The sequence below is a fragment of the Oryctolagus cuniculus genome, chromosome 18 (genome assembly GCF_964237555.1).
Source record: "Oryctolagus cuniculus chromosome 18, mOryCun1.1, whole genome shotgun sequence".
NCBI classification, from domain to species: domain Eukaryota; kingdom Metazoa; phylum Chordata; class Mammalia; order Lagomorpha; family Leporidae; genus Oryctolagus; species Oryctolagus cuniculus.
This window is the reverse complement of record NC_091449.1, coordinates 9,649,324-9,659,889: the sequence shown is the minus strand read 5'-3', so window position 1 is coordinate 9,659,889 and position 10,566 is coordinate 9,649,324. Positions and strand designations below refer to the sequence as shown.

Here is a 10,566-nt window from a genome sequence, read left to right as displayed (position 1 = left end):
TCTTGGCCTCTACCCACTGTGTGACAGGAGCTCTGCACCACGTGTGAGACCAAATATGTCTCCAAACACTGTTGGTTGGATGAGGGGAGGAAAAAAAGCTCCACTTGAAAACTCCATGCTACTTCCTTCTGTATTTTAAAAATGAATTACATATTCAGAGTGTCATAATATGTGGGTGGTTAAATGTTTTCTGTCTTGAAAGAATTGTGTCTGCAATCTAAATTGTAAAAAAGAAGTTCAGATATTCATAGTACTGTACATGTATCAGAAATGCAGTGTTCTTTAGAAAGGATAGGATAGACACATATCATCAGAGGTAAGAAGCAATCTAATACTCTGAAGAAAAAAATAACTTTTAATGTAATTTGTCATTCACAGATAACAACATGCCCTAATGGGAATGTAGGATGTGAGCATCCCGGTTCTCCTTCTTCATATCAGTTATTTCAGTAGTCTGAGGTTCAAACACTGCCCACTATTCTATTTCTGGAAGTGGCACAGCCATGTCTGAAATAGAAAATTTGACCATTTGTCCTCCCTCCCTGACACTGAACTGTCAGTCTTCACATTCTTCAAACATTCCTTGTTAAAAACATCATGTCGCAGTACAATCTATTTATTTTTCAGTGGATGCAACCTTACCTAACTGAAACATTGACATGTTTCCAGGTGACACAATTTTGAGCTTCTTTCTCATAGCTCAGATTTCTATTGGTGTCATGGCCAATTCATTTCTCTTCATGATCTATATCTATGCCTTCCTAATCAAGCCTCAGCTGAAGAAGCCCATAGATTCCATTTTCATGCACCTGACAGTGGTCAATATTATAACCATCGTGTTCCAGTCAATACCAGACATAGTGTCATCCTTTGGAGTCAAACGTTTCTTAGATAATGTTGGCTGTCAAAGTTTTTTTTACATCTACAGAGTCACCCGGGGTCTCTCCATCTGCACCACCTCTCTCCTGAGTGTATTTCAAGCCATCACTATCAGTCCCAGTCATTCTAAATGGGCAAGGCTGAAATCTAAGTTGTCTACCTGGATTTTCCCCTCTTTCCTAATCTTCTGGATCATCAACATGCTGATCTACATCCACATCATTGAAACTCTAAGAGCCAAATGGAATTTCACTGTCGTTGGTCATGGGTTTGTTCATGCGTACTGTCAAACCAGGCAGTCTGGAGATCGCCATTCAGGGTCATTTGTAAGTGTCATGTTGACTCGTGATTTCCTGTTCATGGCACCAATGATCGTGTCCAGCCTCTACATGGTGGGGCTCCTCTACAGACACCACAGGAGAGCCCGGCACATCCATAGCTGTGTCCTTTCCAGGCAGACGTCTCCAGAAAACAGAGCCACCCACACTATCCTTTTGCTAGCATTTTGTTTTGTGTTCTTTTACTGTTGCAACAACTTTGTGTACATTTATGCATTTTATAGACCCGAGAAAGACTCAAGATTGGAGGACATTAATGGAATATTATCATCATGCTACCCAACATTCTGCCCATTTTTGCTGATGAAAAATACCAAAAATATTCCCAAATTGACTTCTTGCCTTTAATGAGAATGCCTTTTTCTGCAAGAGCTTTCCTTGGTTGATGTGACATCATTTACTCCAGAGGAGTCTATAAAGATTTTATCAGGAAACAAAGGCAGGTGACCATGGACCTAATCTCACTTGAAGTATTCGGCTCATTTAAAAAACACATTTCAAAAATGTTAAATTGAATCAATATATAAATTTTCAAACCGTGTACATGTTTAAGTTATGCTGTGGGTGTAATTAATGTATTGTCTATTATTAAAGCTAGTTACTTCTGCTTTTAATGCACCTACTGTAAAATGCAGAATTGTATTTGGCATTTGCCTCAGATTTGTTCAGCTGTGCTGCTCCTAAGAACTTCCTTCTTCACTTACAAAATTTTAACACCCAGGTCTCATTTTTCAGGGACTTGGATAGTTGCTGGCTGTGTATCAAGTGACCTCAGGAGATAAAACACAGGAATTCCTAAAGAATGGGATGCAGGAAAAATAGATGGCCCTGTGTAAAGAGCTCAGAAAACAGAGGTGATGAAGATGGGAAATCTAGGAGGTTCATTGTTTAACAATGAAATGCAGGGGTGTCCCCCAGCATGTGCATAAATCCTTCCATCAAGATCCCCTCCCCTTCTCATGCTCATATCTGTGTTATTAGGATCCAGTCCCTTGTGCTGTCCAGGTGTTGTGTGCTGCAGTTAAATACCCACCAGCAATGGCCTGAGGCTTTCCCAGTGGTTGGGTTGTAGAGACTTTCAGTGTATTTACTTCATAAAACCTTTTTAATCAATGTAATTTTTTCCCAATTTCATCTTCCCTATCTTACAGTCTCTAACCCACTTAACTTGTTGTTCCGTTCTGTTCCTCAGGGACATCAACACGTGCTCTGCAGCTTGAATCCTAGCACATGTCTTTGTCCCCAAGGCTGATGGATTTCACCTCACATTTCCCTTAGATTCCGAGGGTTGGATCCCTGTCTTTCAGGAGCTCACAGTTCCACTCTCTTCGGTTTTCTGTGATTCCAACCCATTATCTAACTCCAGAAAGAGGCTCTTCCTGTGAAGAAACTCTGTTCATTACAGGAGCTCATAAAATTTGTGCTTTATCCTGCTGTGTCAGGGTGACATTTGGAAATACCCCTCAGCGACCTTCAACTAAGAACTGGTCCATCGCTTAGTGGTGGTCTGTCTTCCACCATTGCCTCTTTCGGCTCCGGGATTTCTCTGGTCCTGAGCAGATGTGGCTGCCTCCTGGACGGCTCTCCACGTCCCCCTCTGCCCTCGTCATGGTTTCATTCCCTTGATCAGTGCAGTTTGAAATAGACTTTTCCTCTAATTACCAAATCCAATTCCTGTTTTGTGGCCAGCTGTCTTCTCCTTCAGAAGTAGTTTTGAATGTTGAAGTTCAGCAAATTCTCCGCAATTTCCTGTTCCACGGATTTTGGAGTGGACCCCCATGCACCAGCACCCAGATCCAGAAGCGGAACAGTGCCGCTTCCTCCATCCCTCACGACCCCCCTCCCCCGTCTCCACCGCGCCCCGTCCTTGTCTGGTCTTGTGTTGTTGCCCGTTCATCCATGAGGCGCTCTTGCGTGTCCTGCGTCCTCTCGGAGGTGGTCTGTGTAAGAGCGCCTCTGTCATGGGTCTGTGTAGGCTGTAAGAGAGTTGCGGGGTCTCCTGCTCAGGCACTTGGCCACTCAGAGGCGACATTGCAACTCTGGTCTGCTGGCTGGTGCTCAGGCCGCGGAGCCGCTCAGGAAGCACCGCCCTGAGGTCGCGGGGAAGTGACCTCATAGACAGAGCCCGGGTGCAGAGGCTTCTGGGCCCTGTGCTGAGGCGGCCGGGAAGTCCTCTCTGTTACCAGGTTTGATGAGTCCTTCTCTACAGCTTGGTGGAAACAATAAACATCCTACACAGGTATTTACCCTAGAAAGCCAACATTCACAAGAATTCCCTTTGAGAGAAACTGTCCCCAACATTTCCTCCAGGTTCCTTGCTGTGGCCTGCCTGAGCCCTGCCTGGACCATTTGGGAAGGGAACCAGCTGATGAAAGCTCTGCTCTCTCTCTCTGCCTCTTCCTCTCTGTAACTGTAACTTTCAAATAAATAAAATCTTTTAAAAGAAATGTAATAAGGCCACAATTCCAGTGGAGTGTAAACACGGGCTGAAACTCACAATCATATCCCAGGGTGACCACTTCATTCCTAACAGTTTTTTGTATTAATATTAGCTGTCACTTATCAGATGTTGTCTTAATACAAATTTTGTATTTCTATGTGCATATTAAGAAGATTTTTATAAATTGTTTAAATTCATAGAATGATTAATAATGGAAAAGTTGCAAAGCACAGTGGGAATCTTATCAGCGTACTTTATTCGTTAACGTAAATACAATGCAGAACAACAGTGGGGTGTCAAACATGTGAGGAAGACATTTAACACCCTTGACCTACCTGCATAGAACAGTAATTCCCACAATTATGCAAAATCCTCATGTTTCTTTCCCTGCACAGTCGAGGCACTTGGAAAAAGCAATTGTGTAGTGAATACACAGTGAGTGTTTACAGGAGTCAAGAGTTTAATTCATCTAGACACGTGTGATCTGTGTATAGTCATAATAAGTACAAGACTAGAAGTAAATTATTTTTTTAAAAAAGACTTCATTAGGGGGCTGGCACTGTGCGCAGTGGGTTAATGCCCTGACCTGAAGTGCTGGCATCTCATATGGGCACCGGTTCAAGTTCTGGCTGCTCCACTTCCAATCCCGCTCTCTGCTATGGCCTGGGAAAGCAGTAAAAGATGGCCCAAGTCCTTGGGCCCCTGCACCTGTGTGTGAGATCTGCAAGAAGATCCTGGTTCCCGGCTTCAGACTGGCGCAGCTCCAGCTTTTGCAGCCAATTTGGGAGTGAACCAGCGGATGGAAGACTCTCTCTCTCTCTCTCTCTCTCTCTCTCTCTCCCTTTCTCCCCTCTCTGTAACTCAAATACATAAAACTTTAAAAAATTAAAAAAGATTTATTTGAAATGCAGAATTACAGAGAGACAGAGGAAGAGAGTGAAAGGTCTTCCAGCTGATAGTTTCCTCCCCAAATGGACCCAAAGGCTAGGGATTTGTCTTTCTGAAACCAGGAGCTTTTTCTACATCTCCCAAGTGGGTGCAGTGGCACAAGCACTTGGTCCATTTTCTGTTGTTTCCCCAGTCACATCAGCAGGGAACTGGACTGGAAATGGAGCATTCGTGACAAATAAGCACCCATAGAGGATGTTGACACCACAGACGTCAACTTTATCTGCTACACAACATGCCAGCCCCCAAATAAATATTGAATAAGAAAGAGTACTCATAGACCTTATCCATATACATTCAACCTAAGAATATTATTTGTAAATAACAGAGAAAAGTGAACTAAAATTCCTTCCTATAAAGTCAATTATGTAAATAAGTGTGTGGATTGAATGAGCACCTTATAAGAAAACAATGATACTAGAACAAGTACAGCAGGGACCAGTAATAGGCAGCAGGTTAACCTCCTGCTTGTAAGCCACCCCGCCCGTGGAGTGTCAGCTGCCCCACGGTCCAAGCAGCTTCCTTATGGGGTGCCTAAGAAAGCAGCACCTGGGCCCAAGCAGTTTCACAAATGGGATTCCTGGCTCCTGGCTTCAGTGTGGACCAGCCTCAGGCATTTTGACAATTTGGGGAAATAACCATCAGATAGAAGGTATTCTCTCTCTGTCTCTCTGTCTCATTTTGCCTTTCAAATAAGGCACACTTAACTCTATTAGGCCTTTGGGCCCCCCTCACCAAGATGACCATTATGTTTAGTAACACTAGATTACCAGACTTTACAATTTTTAGACATTTGTATCAATACTATTTTATATCATGACATAATACAGTAAAAATTTGATCATTATTACAAGGTGATTATTTAAAGATTTGAAAATAAGCACATATTTAAATAACCCATAGCTCTTAATAAAAACTTAATTGTTTTTAAACAGAATTTAACAGAGACATCAAGAGAATGTAATAGATTGCTTTAACTCATTGCTTTAACAGAGAACCAGTAATAGCCTTTGTATTCAAAAATTTCTTTTTTTATAACTTTTTGTGACTTTCACACACCCTCTTTAACTTACTTGAAGCATTCTATCATTTTTATTTTAGTCTAGAGTAAACTAGCCATCAGGATGAAGTAATTTTTACAAACTATGTCCTTTATTTAAGAGAAACTCTTTTCATTTTGACCTTTTTTTACCAAGCACATATCTCTATACTTGTGATGTTTTCCATCTGCCAATTTTCTTGCTTTACATTTTTTTGACAGGCAGAGTGGACAGTGAGAGAGACAGAGAGAAAGGTCTTCCTTTTCCCGTTGGTTCACCCCACAGTGGCTGCTGCGGCTGGCCCACCGTGCTGATCTGAAGCCAGGAGCCAGGTGCTTCTCCTGGTCTCCCATGGGGTGCAGGGCCCAAGCACTTGGGCCATCCTCCACTGCACTCCTGGGGGCCACAGCAGAGAGCTGTACAGGAAGAGGAGTGACCGGGACAAAATCCAGCACCCTGACCAGGACTAGAACCCGGGGTGCCAGTGCTGCAGGTGGAGGATTAACCTACTGAGCCACAGCACCTGCCTTGCTTTACATTTTGAAATAACCTATTAAAAATCTCTAAGACAACATTTTTAAACAAGGTAACACATCAAATTTTAGTATTAATTACTTTTAAGTGATGTTGAACTATTTTTATATGGACAATCTATGAAAACACATTAGCAAATTCAAGTAGTTTTTCTATAGAACATAAGATGTTCAGAGTACCAAAGTTTACATTTAGACACATTTATTTTGTTTGCCTTTACCCAATTTAAATTAGCAGTTACACCTAAATGACTTAAGATGCTGATATTATATATCTCTATCTGAATTTAATTAAAATTAAAGTTGTATTTATCTAAAACAAGTGCTAATTACCTAATTAGTGTTTCATTGAGTACTGACTCCCCAGAAATTTGTTAAAACAAATTGCAAAATAAGTTCAGCAGGTTACAAAGCAATATCTTCTGGCTTGCTCAAGATAAAACAGAAGAGCCATCAGAAGGGTGGGATACCCAATTTGTTTCATTGATAAGACAGGGAAAGTAGACTTTGGACCAGGCCTTGTTCTAAGATAAAGTTCAAATTCTGAGATAAGGCAAGTGGGAGGAGAGTTACCCAGTCTCTAGGCCAAATTCAAATTTCGCGCCAATCTTGCATGCTGCTGCTTTGAGACCCACCAACAGAGCCTGGTGATAGACATGGAGTCTCTCCTTACCTTGTGCCATGGGGCCCCAGCCTAAGAGGCAGAGCCACCGTGGTTTCTGGCTGGGGGTGACTCCCCTGCAGCTCCAAGTAGGCTGAGATGGCCCTCCTTCAGGTTACGGTGTATGGTACCTGATCTGGGTTTCTGGTCCAGGGCTGAAAGACCAAATCCTCAACTCTGGAAATAACACTTAGGTTAGACATTCCTTTCCTGCACCGAAAGTGGGCCATTCTGAGGAACAGAAATTAACAGAAATTAGTTTAATTGCAATGGCCTTTTTGAACATTTACATTGTTATTATTAGCCACCTTTTTGACATCTTTTCAATGTGCAAGAGTTAGATCCAGTGGAGAGGATGAAGTTGCCCCCATGTTTTGTGCAGATAAATCAGTCGTCAACATAAATAACAGAAGAAAAGAACCACTCAACAAAAAGATGATTAAATATGGGGCCTGTACAAAATTTCCATGGACAAATGATCTGATTGGTCTTGAGTGCTCTGAAGAGGGAGCCAGAAGGAGAACAAAGACTGTATGAATAGGATGGGGACTCTGCAGCAAAGTCTCTTCCTCATTCCCAGACACAAGGTGGACCTTCCTAGGTCCCAAATGGGGGCCCCTTGAGGTTGGAATCCCCACTAGAGTTACAAGAGGGACCCTAGGTCCCCTGATGAGAGGATTTCGAGATTGGGCTTCTCCCCCAGACAAGGAATCGGGACATCCCCCACTTCCTCCAGGGTTGTCCCACGAGCACGTCCACTCAGGCAAAACCCCCAGATCCAAGTGGGACCCAGTCCCAAAACGCATCCCAGATGCAGTCCAAGTGGGACCCAGTCCCAAAACACGTCTCAGACACAATGGCAGCTGCACCAACAAGATCAGAATTGAAAGTTACACAATTGGACAAAGGACAAATAGACTAACGAACTTACCCGGTTGACTGGTGCAAACCTTTGGGGTCAAGGTCGCTGGGGGCTTCTGGGGATCCCAGATGAGGCCCCAGATGTTATGCCCAGATTGTTGGATCCCCAAAAAGCTATCAGTGACCTGATCACACCGAAATGCAAAAGCAAGGTTTATTTTGAAAGTACAAGGGGTGGCAGCGACCTTATCTTACCAGCCGATGCAGTGGAGGTCAGAGGAAGGCCCCGGCCTTTGTTTGGGAGCATTTTTAAAGGAAAAAACCACAGGGTTACATCAGCAGGGGCTTACAGTATGGGGCTTTTGGTGATTGGATGGAGCTGTTTTGGGTTGCTCTTAGTCGAATGGGAGGGGGGCGGTCTCCATTTGGCTTGAATTCAGGGAGTTACCTCATTTGGTAATCTCTACCGAGCTATCCTTGGCCTACTGAGCTGTCCTTGGTAAGCTTTGGTATCTCCAGACTGCCTGCTTTTACAAGGACTCGGGCCTGCCACGGGAAACGGAGGCTGCTTTTTATTGTTTTAAAATAGTCACTTTGTCTCTTCACTCTCTCTGCCTCTTCCTCTCTATAACTGTAACTTTCAAACAATTAAAATCTTTTAAAAGAGCCGGCGTCGTGGCTCAATAGGCTAATCCTCCACCTTGCGGCGCCGGCACACCGGGTTCTAGTCCCGGTCGGGGCGCCGGATTCTGTCCTGGTTGTCCCTCTTCCAGGCCAGCTCTCTGCTATGGCCAGGGAGTGCAGTGGAGGATGGCCCAAGTGCTTGGGCCCTGCACCCCATGGGAGACCAGGAAAAAGCACCTGGCTCCTGGCTCCTGCCATCGGATCAGCGCGGTGCGCCGGCTGCAGCGGCGGCCATTGGAGGGTGAACCAACGGCAAAAGGAAGACCTTTCTCTCTCTGTCTCTCTCTCTCACTGTCCACTCTGCCTGTAAAAAAAAAAAATCTTTTAAAAGAAATGTAAGAAGGCCACAGTTCTACTGGAGTGTAAACATGGGCTGAAACTGACAATCATATCCCAGAGTGACCACTTCATTCCTACACATTTTTTTTTGCATTTATATTAGCTGCCACATATCAGAGGTTGTCTAAATACTGTTGTGCCTGAGCGAATGCTGACAGAGGAGCGCCACACACTAAAAAGTTCTAGAGTCCTTTATTGCCAGTGGCTGAGAGTGGGCTCATGCCCCAAAGAACTCTCGACCCCGAGGCTCAAAACTACAGGGCTTATGAAGGCAAAAAACACAGGACCAGGAGGGGAATACATGGTTGCTAAGATCAAGAGGGAGTACATAGTTACTGGGGTCAAGCTAACCTAAAACCTATGTGAAATTAATATTCATTATAATCTTGATAGTACCAGTTAATCTTAACAATTATCACTTATAATCTTGACATTAATCCATTTATTGGTTTTAATTATATGTAGGACATATACAAATCACATTTTTTTGACAGGCAGAGTGGACAGTGAGAGAGAGACAGAGAGAAAGGTCTTCCTTTGCCGTTGGTTCACCCTCCAATGGCCGCCATGGCCGGTGCACCGCGCTGATCCGATGGCAGGAGCCAGGTACTTATCCTGGTCTCCCATGGGGTGCAGGGCCCAAGTACTTGGGTCATCCTCCACTGCACTCCCTGGCCACAGCAGAGAGCTGGCCTGGAAGAGGGGCAACCGGGACAGAATCCGGTGCCTTGACCGGGACTAGAACCTGGTATGCCGGTGCCGCAAGGCAGAGGATTAGCCTAGTGAGCCGTGGCGCTGGCCACAAATCACATTTTTATCATTAACCCAGGTGCAACCTTTCTATTCGAGCTTGAGAAATCACGCTAGGGGGTTTCTGTGCTCTGCCAAATGAGATGTAGTGCACTGCTATTGTCTGTTTTAGATCATAGTTTCAGACCAGAGTCTCATGGTGGGGGGGTTCTTTCTCAGAATGGAGTCTCAAGTGTTTCAAAGTGGAGTCCCTACTGTCAAGGTGCTACTTCAATACAAATTTTGTATTTCTATATGCAAATTTATAAGATTTTAATAAGTGGTATAAAATCAATAGAATGATTAAAAATGGAAAGATTGCAAAGCAAAGTGGGAATCTTATCAGCGTACTTTACTCATTAACATAAATACAACCCAGAACAACAGTGGGGTGTCAAACATGTGAGTAAGACATTTAACACCCTTGACTTACCGCATAGAACAGTAATTCCCACAAGGATGTAAAATCCTCATGTTTCTTTACCCAGTACAGTCAAGGTGCTTGGAAAAAGCAACTGTGTAGTGAACACACAGCGAGTGTTTAAGGAATCAAGAGTTTAATTCAGGCCGGGGCCATGGCTCAATAGGCTAATCCTCCACCTAGCGGTGCTGGCACACTGGGTTCTAGTCCCAGTCGGGGCGCCGGATTCTGTCCCGGTTGCCCCTCTTCCAGGCCAGCTCTCTTCTCTGGATCGGGAAGGCAGTGGAGGATGGCCCAAGTGCTTGGGCCCTGCACCCACCTGGGAGACCAGGCGAAGCACCTGGCTCCTGCCTTCGGATCAGCGTGGTGCACCGGCCGCAGCGCACCAGCCATGGTGGCCATTGGAGGGTGAACCAACGGCAAAAGGAAGACCTTTCTCTCTCTCTCTCTCTCTCTCTCTCACTATCCACTCTGCCTGTCAAAAAAAAAGTGTTTAATTCATTTAGACACGTGGATCTGTGTACAGTCATAATAAGTACAAGACTAGAAGTAAATCATTTTTTAAAAAGACTTATTTAGGGGACCGGCACTGTGGTGCAGCAGGTTAATGCCCTGGCCTGAAGCGCTGGCATC

At 44.3% G+C, this 10,566-nt stretch overlaps 1 protein-coding gene across 1 annotated transcript; it reads left to right on the top strand.

Annotated features, from left to right (window-relative positions):
• Positions 1-382: 382 nt before the first annotated feature.
• Positions 383-1,689, top strand: LOC138846661 (vomeronasal type-1 receptor 4-like). The gene has a single exon (XM_070063141.1). The coding sequence runs from the start codon at positions 660-662 to the stop codon at positions 1,563-1,565; it is 906 nt and encodes a 301-aa protein (XP_069919242.1). The 5' UTR covers positions 383-659; the 3' UTR covers positions 1,566-1,689.
• Positions 1,690-10,566: the final 8,877 nt, after the last annotated feature.

Coding starts and splice junctions, on each gene's coding strand:
- LOC138846661 (XM_070063141.1), top strand. CDS start 660: ATGTTTCCAGGTGACACAATTTTGAGCTTCTTTCTCATAGCTCAGATT.